At 42.0% G+C, this 15,864-nt stretch overlaps 1 protein-coding gene and 1 pseudogene across 1 annotated transcript in view; both read right to left on the bottom strand.

Annotated features, from left to right (window-relative positions):
- LOC111827494 (mediator of RNA polymerase II transcription subunit 12-like protein) overlaps positions 1-15,864 on the bottom strand; it is a 129,637-nt gene that overhangs the window by 43,713 nt on the left and 70,060 nt on the right. Inside the window, exon 3 of the mRNA XM_023760177.1 lies at positions 5,043-5,147. Within this exon, the coding sequence (XP_023615945.1) occupies positions 5,043-5,147 (105 nt within the window). The remainder of the gene's footprint in view (positions 1-5,042; positions 5,148-15,864) is intronic.
- LOC111827497 lies at positions 2,038-3,752 on the bottom strand (annotated as a pseudogene).

Here is a 15,864-nt window from a genome sequence, read left to right as displayed (position 1 = left end):
AGATCAGAGGATTCTGCTTATAGTGAATGGTTAGTAAAACTTGGAGATGGCAAACTTGATAGCAGTTTTCATTTAGGAATGGATATTATTGAACTCCCCTATGAAATGATTTGTAATGGATCTATTATTGAAGCTGCCTTTGGAAATAGTATATCTATAGATAATATTAAAAATATATCTAGCCCTAACTGGTTTGGCTCAGTGGATAGAGCGTCGGCCTGCAGACTGAAAGATCCCAGGTTCGATTCCAGCCAAGGGCATGTACCTTGGTTGCGGGCACATCCCCAGTAGGAGGTGTGCAGGAGGCAGCTGATCAATGTTCCTCTCTCACTAACTCTCTATCCCTCTCCCTTCCTCTCTGTGAAAAATCAAATATATATATATATATATATATATATATATATATATATATATATATGCAATTCTTTGTCCAAAAAATGGGCACATTAAAAAATTAAATGAAGAAATTTCAGATATACTTGATGGAGATTTTCACATATATTTGAGTGATGATTCCATTGATTCAACAGATGATGCTGAAAAGGAAAATTTTGCCATCGAATTTCTTAATAGTATTACTTCTTCGGGAATGACGTGTCATAAATTAAAATTGAAAGTGGGTGCAATCATCATGCTATTGAGAAATCTTAATAGTAAATGGGGTCTTTGTAATGGTACCTATTTATTATCAAAAGATTATGACCTAACATTATCGAAGCTGAAGTATTAACAGGATCTGCAGAGGGAGAGGTTGTTCTTATTCCAAGAATGATTTGTCCCCATCTGACACTGGGCTCCCATTTAAATTGATTCGACGACAGTTTCCCGTGATGCCAGCATTTGCGATGACTGTTAATAAATCACAAGGGCCAAAGCCGGTTTGGCTCAGTGGATAGAGCGTCGGCCTGCGGACTGAAGGGTCCCAGGTTCGATTCCGGTCAGGGGCATGTGCCTTGGTTGTGGGCATATCCCTGGTGGGGGATGTGCAGGAGGCAGCTGGTCGATGTTTCTCTCTCATCGATGTTTCTGGCTCTCTATCCCTTTCCCTTCCTCTCTGTAAAAAACCAATAAAATATATTTAAAAAATAAATAAATAAATAATAAAAATAAATAAATAAATCACAAGGACAAACTCTAGACAGAGTAGGAATATTCCTACTTAAACCCGTTTTCACACATGGTCAGTTACATGTTGCTTTCTCTTGAGTTCAAAGAGCATGTGATGTTAAAGTTAAAGTTCTAAATACTTCATCACAAGGGAAATTAGTCAAGCACTCTGAAAGTGTTTCTACTCTTAATGTGGTGTACAGGGAGATATCAGAATAAGTTTAATCACTTTATCAGTCGTTGTTTGCATCACTGTTGTTTTTACATCATGTTTTTGTTGTTTTATATCATGTTTTTGTTGTTTTCATATCATGTTTTTGTTGTTTTTATATCATGCCTCTGTTGTATCCTTTTGTTATTGTTTATTTATTAATAAATTTATATATTATTTTCATATACATTTTACTAATTTCCTTTCATCTCTCACACTTCTATTATAGAGAAAGGGCAAATAGCAATATTAAAATATTTCCTCTAATAAATTCCCTTTTAATGTGCACAAATTTCGTGCACCAGGCCACTAGTATGCTACATAATACGGCAGGCCTGCTCACGGGGGTGGGGGACTAGGAAATAATGTATAGGAACTTCTTGATTTCATCGTACAAGACAAGTACAAAAGCACCACCCATGCCTCTGAGAATACTAGACGACGCATCCTTGTAAAAGCTTTGCCTCCTTAGTCAGGAGCAATCTTCCTCCAGCAGCCCAGCACTCTGTGAACATGACATTAGTTCCTCCCTGCTGACTGCATCATCAGGCTGCAAGGAACCTTGTGAAACAGAGATGAAGTCACCCCTGCCATCGCCAGGGCAGGACTGTGCAGTGACCAGCTGAGGAAGACGTGTGCATTCTGGAGATCTGAAGCATTTCCTTTGCAGTGCCACAGGTGCCGAAGCAGGCAGCTCGGTGGGTGACAGTACCCTACAGTCACCCTGAAGCTCTGTACAACCCTTAATCTCACTGGATTTGGAGATCTGAAACAGGCAGTCACCAGAGACTCTGACTTCCCTCTCACTCCAGCTTTGCCCACATCAGCTGCTAGACCAGTACGGGCAAAACCAAGGTACGCAAAACACAAAGGGAGGAGGGGGGAGCCCAGTGGCACCACCTGATGCCGATTCCCTGCAAGTAGCTCCAGAATTGGGTTCTCGTGTCCACAGCTCCCAGGACAATGTGCTTGTATTTATCTTCAGAGACAAAGTTGAGAGCCCGAGCGGGGAAGGATGTATTACCAGCCAGAAGGACAGGGCTCCCTGCTCCCTGCGGATGGGACCCAGGTAGCCTACAATGCCCTGGCATTTGCTTATCTGCCGGGACTTGCTGACAGGGTGCAACTGCAGCCACAGCTCCTCCCGCTCCGTGGGGGATACCACCGGCTGGGAGATGGCCACAGCTGCTCCACCCGACAGGAAGTCCTTAATGAAGAACACAGCGCATCTATGATACTGAAAGGAGAGAAGCGGGAAACTGCAGGACTGGGCTTGTAACCAGCTGGGGACTCTAGTTGGCTGTATACTCTTAATGAAAGTTAGTGTAAGAAGAGAAGTATTGTAGAAAAATTGAAATTTTTACATAATAATTTTGTTATTGGAGACTTCGGTATAGTTTATTCTAAAACTTTTTTATGTGTATTGCAAGATAGAGTAAATGAATAAATATATTGATATCTATTGCTAAGATGGAGGATTCTCACTTTGGGAGAAAGGAGATACACAGATGAAACAGGAAAAGAAAAAACCCTGTGGTATTGAGTTAGAACTGATGGAAGGGAGCAGAGGAGGAAGAGAAGGAGTAGGGAGTTGAGGGAAGGGGGAGGCAGGAAGGAAGAAGGGGGAGAAAGGAGGGAAGGAGGGAGTGAGGGAGGAATGAAAAGAGGGGAAAAAAGAAATTGAACCGTGTTTCCCATCTCTGTCCACTTAAAGGGCCTAGAAGTCATGATACTCCAGTAGCAAGACCATGCCAAGCATTCAGATATGAGCTGGGGCAGGGAAAGGACATGAACCTGGAATATGTTACTGTGTCAAACTGAGGAAGTGCTCAAAAGAAAGGATCTGAGAGGCAGGTTAAAGGCACCCCACTGTCCAAATGTAAGACAATTTAGCATCAAAAAGAAAAATGAAAATAATACATCAGATTTAAAGAGAATCCAGGGGTTAAAAGTGATACTAATAAATGTGGTGTCCTTTACAAATGAATGCCAAGTAATAAATGTATGAGGAATAATAACTAGAAAACCAGCATTTTGCATCCACGAGCAAAAAAATCACTCAGCAAAAATCATCAATTGATCTAAAATCATAGGATGAAATTCTATTGGGGAATAGGATATTCATATGGTCTCAAAATATCAATATATAGTGTCTACTACGAGAAAAAGATAACTACTGTTACAATGTACAGCAAGCATGTCAAACTCATGGCCCACAGGCTGCATGCAGCCCACAATGAATATTTTTGCAGCCCAGCCAATATGAAGGTATGTAAGAAATGTTTTAATAAAAATTTTGTAACTTAATTTACAATATCCTGTTATACATAATTATTAATAATGAACTACAACATTCGCTAATGACTGATTATTATAATCGTGGTGCATTCATTTCCTTTACGCGCCTTATGTGCCTTATGCGCAGGCGCACCATTTCTCTCCACTAATACTAGCAGTGAATATTTTTAGCAGCCGATTGCCACATCATTAGTCTTGTACTGATTTGTTTGGTGTGCACAAGAGGAAATATTTCACTTTCGGAGAACAAGAAAAATAGGTTTATTTGCATTACACTTATTAATTTGTGCAGTTATTCAGTGTCTGGTAAGTTAATGTTCAAAAAAAAATATTAATTTTTCTTAAAATGTTCTATTGTTTTATGTTAAGGATTACTCATTTATTTCAGCCCTTTGTATTCAGCATGTCTCTATCAAAATAAGCCTACGTTTCTATGAAAATTGAAGCTTTTGTTTTCTTGCCATCCACATAAACTTAAACCTTGTTTATTTGGCCCGTGATAGCCTTTGAGTTTGACATCTTGATGTACAGAGATGCAGACTCCACCCTAAGTGATCAAACAGTGTAACCCAGCGGTTCTCAACCTGTGGGTCGCGACCCCTTTGGAGGTCGAATGACCCTTTCACAGGGGTCGCCTAAGACCATCCTGCATATCAGATATTTACATTACGAGTCATAACAGTAGCAACATTACAGTTATGAAGTAGCAATGAAAATAATTTTATGGTTGGGTCACAACATGAGGAACTGTATTTAAAGGGCCAGAAGGTTGAGAACCACTGGTATAACCGATAACAGAGCAAACCGGTATTGCTTGCTCCTGATGTGATGCAAGTGATGCAACGTAGTATTCCTGCCCAAAGTATTCGACCTGAATCCCGTCATGAGAAAACAACAAGGAAAATCTAGAATAAAGGCCTAAAATACAAGAAAAATAACTAGACTCTTCTAAGATGGCATTCCTGAAAGCCCCCCAAAAATACAACAACAGAACAAGGAAAGCTGGAGAGCAGAGCTGAAGATTAGAAGAGACTAAGGCAGTGGTTCTCAACCTTCTGGCCCTTTAAATACAGTTCCTCATGTTGTGACCCAACCATAAAATTATTTTCGTTGCTACTTCATAACTGTAATGTTGCTACTGTTATGACTCGTAATGTAAATATCTGATATGCAGGATGGTCTTAGGCGACCCCTGTGAAAGGGTCGTTCGACCGCCAAAGGGGTCGCGACCCACAGGTTGAGAACCGCTGGACTAAGGGGACAGGACAACCTGACTGGATCCTAGGACAGGACAGCTTACAGGATATTTGGAGGAATTTGAAAATGGATTGTGGTTTAAACAACAGTACTTTATCAACATTAACTACCCAGGGAATCACATACACATACTTTTCCAGAAGTTCGGGGACATAGATAATTAGCATACCTTTGATGGATTAATTACAATATTTCTGGCTGAGCCATGTTCGTCTCCCGTAAAGGCCGGCTGATTGCTGAAGCCTTGCTTTACATTCACAGCAGTGAGTTCATCCTGGTCAAGAAAAGGTATTGATTAATGAGAAGGATGTAAAAGCTCCAACTTAACCCCTCCTACTACAGCCTAGCGACTAACTTTGCTGTACTCTGTTGAATGCACACCAAAAGAAGCAAAAATTAAAGTTTAAAAACCAATATATAAATGTGTAGAAAGAGATCAAGTGAACGTGGCAAAATGTGGCAAAATGTTGACAATTATAGACTCTAGCTGTATGGTACATGGGTGTTCCTTATACTATTCTTTTAACTTTTCTGTAAGTTTGAAAATTTTTAACCAGTTAAGTTGGGAGAAGGTAATGAGCAAAAATCCCCCCCCCACACAAACACATACATCATAGGATTTTCAAACGAGAATTGTTTCTAGAGAACATAGTTTGAGTCTTCCTTTCTTGCCAGCCCCTAGACACACCCCTATTTTATATTCAAGAACACCGACTCACTCAACTAACCCAAAACCCCACAGCAAGCTAAAGACAGAAATGAAAGGTTCTTAGGCACAGCTCTGTGATAACCACACAACACAATGACCTGCAACTAAAGGAATGTTTGCAACTTGCAAAGTTCTCTCATACATCTTGGCTCACTTGATCTTACCAATTCTGTGGCAGACAGCAGGTGTGGGTCTTCATGCCTATTTACAGGTGAGAAGAGTGAGGTTCACTAAGCTAGTGCCAACACTGGAATACTGCCTTTCAATCCTAGACTAGGAAGATAACTTTCCCTGACACCATGCCACGAAGTATAAATGCCACATAAAAATGTGGTCTAAAAATACAGAGCTACCACTTGTACTCTCCTTAAAAAGATCTCTTCCTGGTAGACACAGGAACTTTTCTTCCCAAGGTCACACACATCAAAACTAGCCCAGGCTGCAAAAACGAAAACCTTGCCCCTGCCACATCACTGCGTTATAGAGTTCCTAAAACACACATTGAAAGTATAAAAGGGAAAGGTTTGAGTAAATGAAGCTACTTTCTGCTCCCCTCACTCCAAGCCAAGAAATGGTCTTAGTAACCAACAGGGTAATGCTGTCCACAGCACAAGAATGAGAATATATACTTATTCCTCAAAAGTAATTGCTCCAAGTGTAAAATGAAAAAAAAAAAATCAGCTGACCAAAATCACCACTGTGGTTAGGCAGGAAGCTTCAGAACAAAATAGTTCATAACTATTCACAGCATGTGAACTGAGATGAAAACTGAAGTGTCCCCGAGACCTGCCATGCCACGTTACCTAACTGTGTGTGCTCTACCTAATACTTCAGTGAGCCACTGCCCTGGTGAGTTTTCAAAAGAGCCTGCTACAGGAAATGCAGCTCTGTGACAACCAAGTATCCTCCAAGCACATGAGGTGACTGGAGTAACAATCTGCACAGAAAATGACTGCACACACATCAGAAGACACCTCAAACTGACTACACATTTTCAAGTCAATTATTTGAAAATCTAGGGTCAAACTACATGACGATTTCAGTAGTCTCAGAGTCTAAGAATGAAGGGGCACAAATGAGATCGTGAGAGAAAAGGGATGGGAAAATTGAATCTTATCTTTCTTTTACCATCACATTATTACAAGAAACTTTAATTGAGTAACAGCATATGTTTTTAATAAAAAATATGTCTGGCTTAATCAAGAGGAGATGTGTGAGGCTTAAGGACCAGATAGTTTCATTTAGTGCTGCTTAACTTTCTATTCTAAACTAGCACCAGCTCAGTTAGCTGCCTGTTGTATGTGACTGCTAACCACTGGCCTGGAGAGACATGCCCTGTATGCATGCACACACAAAGCCCCAGAAGGAAAAGCATGGAACCATGATTAGATCTCTCTCAACCACATCAGATTTTCCTCCAACAAGGATTCACACAGGTGCTACTGGAAGCCTTGAATCCTGAGAACTTTTTAATCTGGTATTCTAAATTGCACCAAAATGCATCCAGAATCTGCCCACTAGTCACTACCACCTCAGGCCAGGACCACCACCAGAATCTCAGGCTTGGACATTGCAGTAGCTCCTAACCTTGTATCTATCTGGTCTCCCCGCTGCTTCCACCCTTGCCCCCTGCAGACCATTTTCAACACAGCAGCCACATGGTTCTAAAAACATGAGAGCCTGTCACTCCTGCTCAAAATCTGCCTTAACTCCCCAACTCAGAGTATAAGCAAAGGTCCTATGATGGCCTACAAGCCCCTATGTGATCTGGTCCCTATTACCTTTCTGAGCTCATTCCTACACACTTCCCCTTTGCTCACTCTACTCCAGCCATGCGGTTCTCATTGCAGTTTCTTCCTCCAAAATGCCAGGTGAATGGGCCATTGCACTGTCTGTTCCTGTGCCTGGACTGCTCTTTCTCATGGGATCCACATGGGCAACTCCATCACCACCTTAAGTCTTTGCTCAAATTTCACATTCTCAGTGAGAAATTCTGATGACCCTATTTAAAACTAGAACTGCTCACCCTACTCCCTTCATACCAACACCCCTAATCTTCCAATAATCCATAGCACTCATCACCTAAAACACCATGTAACTGACTTACAACAAGTATTGTCTGTTTACCCTACCAGAAGGTAAGCCCCATGGGGCCAAGGATCTTTATTTTATTCACAGATTCATGCCAAGCACATAAAGCTGTGCCTGGCACACAGCACACACAGGCTTTCAACAGTCGTTGAAAGAATAAATAAGTGAACGATAAATCTGTTTGAATACTTAACATAATAAGTATATTCTGAATCACTACTCCATCCATGACTTTGGGGTCTGTAATTGTCCAATTAATTTAACAAGGAGGTCATTAGAGTGAGGTGGCTCTAATGTCCTGGCACCTACATAAGAAAACCAAACTAAGCCTCTAAATGCCTCAATGTTACAAAAGCAGAACCTAATGATGGGTCATCACAAACAGCCAACTAGGATTTAAACTACAGACAATCAATCATTTTTTTACTTTGCTTCTACCTTTTCTTTATAAAGGTTTTTTCTCAGCTCCAGACAATGGAGCACTTCTAACCACTTCTGGTTTGGTGCTGCCTGATTTAAATTGAGTTTTGCTCAAAGAAACTCCTGAAGTTGTAATATGCCTCAGTTTATCTTTCAACTGTTCTGATGTCAGACATGGGACCCAAAGGAGACCTTCAACAGTCCCCAAGAACAAGAAGCAGCCAGGTAAGGTTGCCCACTGAGTCCGCCTAGCTCAATGCTTTCTCCCTGCATCTGGAGTGTGCAGGTATCTGTGATCCAAAACTTTTGCATTTAAAAGAGCTCTCCAAATTTATCTAAGCATTTCTTTCATCAGACTGGGTCTGAGGCCAGCCAATTTAACAGAAACTAGACTGGATCCAACTTAGAACCCAGATTGGTTCTGAGGTCTTCCTGGGTCCAACTTAAGATGGACTGGGTCCAGGGTAAGGCCTCAAGTATCAAGAATGACAAAAAGAGGAAAATTTATCTCTCTGGCTCCACATAATCTGGAACTCCTCCATCTGGGATGCCAGCAACTACATGTATAAAAACTGGTCCCAGATACTGTATTTTCTGAATCAGTGGGTTAACCTTACCAAAGATAATCTGGAATTATCTTGGCCAAGTAGGGAACTTTTAACCTAGACAGGCTTATCCATTCACAAGATGCTCTAGAAAAAAAGGGTCAAATTTCCCCACAAAAAAAAAACAGGATGCATTTTTATTGGTATGCAGCAGCTTATAAGAAACTAAATGAATCAAAAATGCCCTGGATTCCAAAATAGCAGCAGAGTAAGTGAAAACTACACTGTCACTCTCCCAGGACCAAACTGGAAATGTAACTAAAATACAGAAATACCACCCTAAAATATCAACTGAAGACTAGCTGGAGAGAACCCTGATAACCAAGGACAGAAAGTGGAGACCACATAGCCTCTAGTAGGAAGTGCAAAGGTGCAAAGAGGCTGGCCAGGCTCCCATAGATAGGAGCTGAAGTTCTGAAGGGATACCTCAGCTATTCACCTGTGGGGGATTAGACCTCAAGCTGAGTTCCCATCTCAGAACACCAGAAATGAGAAAGGTGCCCACATAGCATTTACCTATGAAAAGCCGAAGGGTTGCTATCTGCCAGGGAGGGAAGGCTGGAAATGCAGGCACCCTTTTAAAGAGCCAACACAAAAAATTTTGTGTGCAACTACTCACCTTGGGCTCTGGCAGAAGGAGGGCAGAGTGGACTGGAGCTGTGTGAGCACAAGCCAGGATTGGAGGTTCTGGGGTTGGAGCTTGGAAGGCAGCCACCCCCCAGTTTCTGGTGCTATGTCATTCCCTCACATTGGGCAGGAAATCTTTCTCCCATGAACCTTTGCTATGCAAGGGGTTTATGCCTGAGGGGAAGTCAGCTGACCCACCCTATTCGAAGACCTCTTGGTTCATAGCCTGAGCCTAATCAAGACTGAATCTCAATAGGACTGCAGGCAGAGTAGGACCTCTGGAAGCTTTGAGTCTTTGCCTTATCTAATCCAGGGCAAGGGGCTAGGAAAAGCAGAACCTGGTGCACATCTTGGTCCTTTCCAAAGGCAAAAAGAACCAGTAGAGGGAGGTACAAGCTATGGATTGCTGATAGCTCCAAAAAGGGTACTCAAGGCCAGTCACAAAAAGGGTCTGACATTGTCCTGCACTAGAGATTGGGAAGAGTAGCAGATCCACCTAATACACAGACACAAACCCAAACAGGAAGCCAAAATGGGGAGACAAAAAAAAAAAAGTCCCAAATGAAAACAAGAGAATTCTCCAGGAGAAGAGCTAAATGAAATGGAGATAAGTAATTTATCAGACATAGCGTTAAGAATAATGATGGCAGGAGAAACCAAGATGGCGGCATAGGTAAACACCGGAGTTTGCTGCCTCGAACAACCACTTCAAAAATACAACTAAAAGACGGACCGGACATCACCCAGAACCACAGGAAGGCTGGCTGAGGAGGGACTCTTCAACTAGAAGGAAAAACAACAGCATTACGAGGCTTAGAGGAGGCGCAGTGTGGAAAATTTAAAGGTACGGCGGTGCGGTGGTGAGGGTGCGCGCGCAAAGCGGGCTGGTGGCTGAGGGTGCGGTTGTCGTTTTCAGTCGGGAGTGAGTCTCAGACTCTGGGCTACAGATCCGGGTGAGTCTCTAGGGACCCACACTCAAACGGGAGAAGCGGGACTGTCTGGCTACGGTCCCTCCGAGGTTTGCAGCGGTTGCGGGGACAGAGAGGCAGAGCCCCTGGAGACGGACTGAGAGCGGCCATAGCTGCTCCCTCCCCCCGCCCTGTTGAGCCCGCCCCGCCCAAACCCTGCCCAGAGCCATTTGCCGATTGCCTCAGGCAAAGGCTGGACTAGCGCCTCCCCAGAGGACTGAAGTTTTCCACATAGCTGATTCCTACAGCCAGTCGGCCTGGTGGTCAAATCCCTCTAGTGTTAACTACAACAATTAAGGCTTGGCTAGAACAAGACTGCGCACAAAGACCACAAGGGGGTGCACCAAGAAAGCATAAAAGATGCGGAGACAAAAAAACATGACAGAAATGGAGGATATGGAGCTAAGAATCGCAATTTTGAGGGCTTGCTATAAACTTGAGCAGAGCCTCACGAAAACTAATGAGACCCTCGATGCTACGATAAAGAAATTAGAAAGTAAGCATACACGGACTAAAATAAAGAATATTATACCCAATAGCAGACCAGAGGAGCACAAGAATCAAACCGAAGAAGCAAAAAACACCCAACTGGAAAAGCAAAATGAAAAAAGAATCCGAAAGTGTGAAGATAGTGTAGGAAGCCTCTGGGACAGCTACAAGCGTACCAACATCAGAATAATAGGAGTGCCAGAAGATGAGAGACAGCAAGATATTGAAAACCTATTTGAAGAAATAATGGCAGAGAACTTCCCCCACCTGGTGAAAGAAATGGACTTACAGGTCCAAGAAGCGCAGAGAACCCCAAACAAAAGGAATCCAAAGAGGACCACACCAAGACACATCATCATTAAAATGCCAAGAGCAAAAGACAAAGAGAGAATCTTAAAAGCAGCAAGAGAAAGAGACTCAATTACCTACAAGGGAATACCCATACGACTGTCAGCTGATTTCTCAACAGAAACTTTGCAGGCCAGAAGGGAATGGCAAGAAATATTCAAAGTGCTGAATACCAAGAACCTACAACCAAGACTACTTTATCCAGCAAAGCTATCATTCAGAATTGAAGGTCAGATAAAGAGCTTCACAGATAAGGAAAAGCTAAAGGAGTTCATCACCACCAAACCAGTATTATACGAAATACTGAAAGGTATCCTTTAAGAAGAGGAAGAAGAAAAAGGTAAAGATACAAATTGTGAACAACAAACATGCATCTATCAACAAGTGAATCTAAGAATCAAGTGAATAAATAATCTGATGTACAGAATGAACTGGTGATTATAATGAATCAGGGACATAGAAAGGGAATGGACTGACTATTCTTGGGGGGGAAAAGGGAATGGGAGATTCGGGAAGAGACTGGACAAAAATCGTGCACCTATGGATGAGGACAGTGGGTGGGGAGTGAGGGCGGAGGGTGGGGCAGAAACTGGAAGGAGGGGAGTTATGGGGGGGGGGGAAGAGGAACAAATGTAATCTGAACAATAAAAATTTAATAATAAAAAAAAAAAGAATAATGATGGCAAAGATGCTCAAAAGCGTAAGAAAAGATATTGTAACTATGAAGAATGCCATAGCACTAATAAAGAACACAGTGGAAAGAATACACAGCAGATTAGGGGAAGCTGAGTACCAGATTAGTGAATTAGAAGATAGGGCAGAAAAAAATAACTCAATCATGACCAGCCAGTGTGGCTCAGTGGTTGAGCCTCAACCTATGAACCAGGTGGTCATGGTTAGATTCCTGATGAGGACACATACCTGGGTTGTGGGTTTGATCCACAGTGTGGGGCACACAGGAGGCAGCCTACCAATGATTCTCTCTCATTATTGATGTTTCTATCTCTTTCTCCCTCTTCCTTTCTGAAATCAATAAAATTTTATGTTTAAAAATCACTCAATGAAAGAACAACAAAAAAAATTAAAAAACAGGAAGACAACTGAAGGGAGTTGTGGGACAAAGTGAAATATAACAATATTTATATAATAAGAGTACCAAAAAAGGAAGAAAGTGAGCAAGGGATAGAGAACATGTTTGAATAATAGCAGAAAACTTCCCCAAAAAAGAAAACTTCCATAACCTGGTGAAAAAAAAAAGTCACACAAGTTCAGGAGGCACAGAGAGTCCCAATAAAAAAAAAGCCAAACAGGCCCACGCCCAGACACATCATAATTAAAATGCCAAATATTAAAGACAATGAGAGAATCTTAAAGGCAGCAATACAAAAGCAACTTGTTACTACAAAGGAGCTCCCATAAGGCTGTTAGCTGATTTCTCAGCAGAAACTCTACAGGCCAGAAGGGAATGGCATGAAGTACTCAAGGTAATGAAAAGCAAGGATCTGAAACCAAGATTACTATATAACAAAGGCTATCATTCAAAATAGATGGTGAAATAAAGAGCTTTCGAAGATCAAAAGAAAAGAAAGAAAAAGAAAAAAAAAGCCAATGAATTTTATCCCCACCAAACCAAATGCTAAAGGAAATGCTGTAATGAGAAGAAATAGAGAGAGAGAGAACCTGAGAGAAACAAAGATGGCCGCATAGGTAAACACCTGAAATTGCTGCCTCGCACAACCTCTTCAAAAATACAACTAAAAGACAAAACGAACAACATCCAGAACCACAGGAAGGCTGGGTGAGTGGAAATTCTACAACTAGAAGGAAAGAGAAAAGCACACTGAGACTCAGAGGAGGTGCGGAAGTAAAGTGCAGAGGTACGGAGGCGCACGTGGAAAGGGCTGGCAACTGAGGCCACGGTTGTCTTTTTCAATCTGGAGGGAGTCTCAAGCTCCCAACTGCTCTGAACTCCAGTTCCAGGCGAGTCTCTGGGGACCAAACTCATACAGGGAGAAACTGGACGATCTGGCATCAGTCGAAACTCGAGGGCGGCTTTCTCTCAGAGGTGCTTGCAGCGATTACCGGGACACTGAGACCCGGGGGCCTCGTAGGGTAGGACTGAGGATCAGTCATAGCTGTTTGCTCCACCCTGTTGATTCCCTGAGACCCCGCCCCACCCAAGCTGCTAACAGAGGCTTTTGCATATGAATGCCCTGGCCCTTTGCAATCTGAAAATTACCTAACAAACTGCAGCTGGGTCAGAGAGACCCAGAACTTCCAAAAGAAGGCCCAAGGCCCCACAGCAGCTTGCATTGCTTCACAGCTGGGCCTCATTTGGGCACCTCCAAACCCCAAACAAGGAATGGGAATCTGCAGATCTCTTCGTAGCTCCTGCTGGGTAGCCTCAGGCAGAGGCTAAATTAGCACCTCCTTAGATCCAAGAGCCAGTGTACCCAGTGGTCAGAGTGGAACCATCCAATTACAACTCCTCAGATCCATAAGGGACACACTCAGGGGCAGACTCAGTGAGCACCAAAGCCCCACTGAAGCAAGTCTTGCCTCATAAGGGTGTCTTCAGCACAGAAGTTCTACCACCATAGACACAGCTGACTCTCACAGCCAATTGGCCTGGAGGTCAATTCCTCCCAGTGATACCTACAACAATCAAGGCTTAACTACAACAAGACTGTGCACAAAGCCCACAAAGGGGTGCACCAAGAGTGTCCACCTCAGGTAATTGAGGAGGCTGAGCCACTGGGCCCTATAGAACACCTAGCACACAAAGCCACTCTACCAACACAGGGAAGCATAAAAAATGTGGAGACAAAGAAACAGGTCACAAATGACAGAAATGGAGGAAAGCAAACTACTGGATATAGAGTTCAAAACCACACTTTTAAGGTTTTTCAAGAACTTTCTAGAAACCGCCGATAAATTTAGTAAGACCCTCAAAAAGTCTGGTGAGACCGCCAATAAATGTAGTGAGACCCTCAAGAAATCTAGTGAGACCCTCGAGGTTATAAAAAAGGACCAACTAGAAATTAAGCATACACTGACTGAAATAAAGGATATTATGCAGAGTTCCAACAGCAGACTATAACAGGGGTCCTCAAACTTTTTAAACAGGGGGCCAGTTCACTGTCCCTCAGACTGTTGGAGGGCCGGACTATAGTTTAAAAAAAACTATGAACAAATTCCTATGCACACTGCACATATCTTATTTTGAAGTAAAAAAACAAAACGGGAACAAATAAAATATTTGTATTTGCATGTGGCCCGCGGGCCGTAGTTTGAGGACCCCTGGACTAGAGGATCGCAAGAATCAAGTCAAAGATTTTAAATACGAAGAAGCAAAAAACATCCAACCGGAAAAGCAAAATGAAAAAAGAATCCAAAAATATGAAGATAGTGTAAGGAGCCTCTGGGACAACTTCAAGCGTACCAACATCCGAATTATGGGGGTGCCAGAAGAAGAGAGAGAGCAAGATATTGAAAACCCATTTGAAGAAATAATGACAGAAAACTTCCTCTACTTGTTGAAAGAAATAGACTTACAAGTCCAGGAAGCGCAGAGAACCCCAAACAAAAGGAATCCAAAGAGGACCACACCAAGACACATCATAATTAAAATGCCAAGAGCAAAAGACAAAGAGAGACTCTTAAAAGCAGCAAGAGAAAGACAGTCAGTTACCTACAAGGGAATACCCATACGACTGTCAGTTGACTTCTCAACAGAAACTATGCAGGCCAGAAGGGAGTGGCAAGAAATATTCAAAGTGATGAATACCAAGAACCTACAACCAAGACTACTTTATCCAGCAAAGCTATCATTCAGAAGTGAAGGTCAGATAAAGAGCTTCACAGATAAGGAAAAGCTAAAGGAGTTCATCACCACCAAACCAGTATTATATGAAATGCTGAAAGGTATCCTTTAAGAAGAGGAAGAAGAAGAAAAAGGTAAAGATACAAATTATGAACAACAAATACACATCTATCAACAAGTGAATCTAAAAATCAAGTGAATAAATAATTTGATGAACAGAATAAACTGGTGATTATAATAGAATCAGGGGCATAGAAAGGGAGTGGACTGACTATTCTTGGGGGGGAAAGGGGTGTGGGGGATTCGGGAAGAGACTGGACAAAAATTGTACACCTATGGATGAGGACAATGGGGGGGGGGTGAGGGCGGAGGTGGGGTGGGAACCGGGTGGAGGGGAGCTATGGGGGGGAAAAAGAGGAACAACTGTAATAATCTGAACAATAAAGATTTAATTTTTTTAAAAATCATCACTAAGACCAAAAAAAAAAAAAAGGTCGAAACTTGAAAATCTGGAACGAAATTGTTTGAATAATGTAGAGTGCAACTACGAACAAGAAATTTTGAGTGCTTGGAACAGAGTACCTGACACTTTTAGCGACATAAAAAATCTAGTGATGGCTTTGCTAACAATTTTTTCATCAACATATTTTTGTGAGACTTTGTTCTCAGCATTAAATAATATTAAAACGAACAAAAGAAACTGGCTAACAGATGAAGTTAGTGGCACTTGCTTGGCCTTGAAGTGCACCAAGTATGAACCTGCACTCGAAGAATTAGCAGACCAACTTCAGCACCAAAAAAGTCACTAATTTCTAGTTTTCGTACCATTTGATTATCATTGTTTTTATTATTATATTTTCCTAAATGTACATTGTTTTTCTGTTTTTGTTCATTTTTTTAATATATTTTAT

This window comes from Myotis lucifugus, unplaced genomic scaffold (assembly GCF_000147115.1).
Source record: "Myotis lucifugus unplaced genomic scaffold, Myoluc2.0 scaffold_175, whole genome shotgun sequence".
NCBI classification, from domain to species: Eukaryota; Metazoa; Chordata; class Mammalia; order Chiroptera; family Vespertilionidae; genus Myotis; species Myotis lucifugus.
This window is presented reverse-complemented; position numbering and strand designations above follow the sequence as displayed.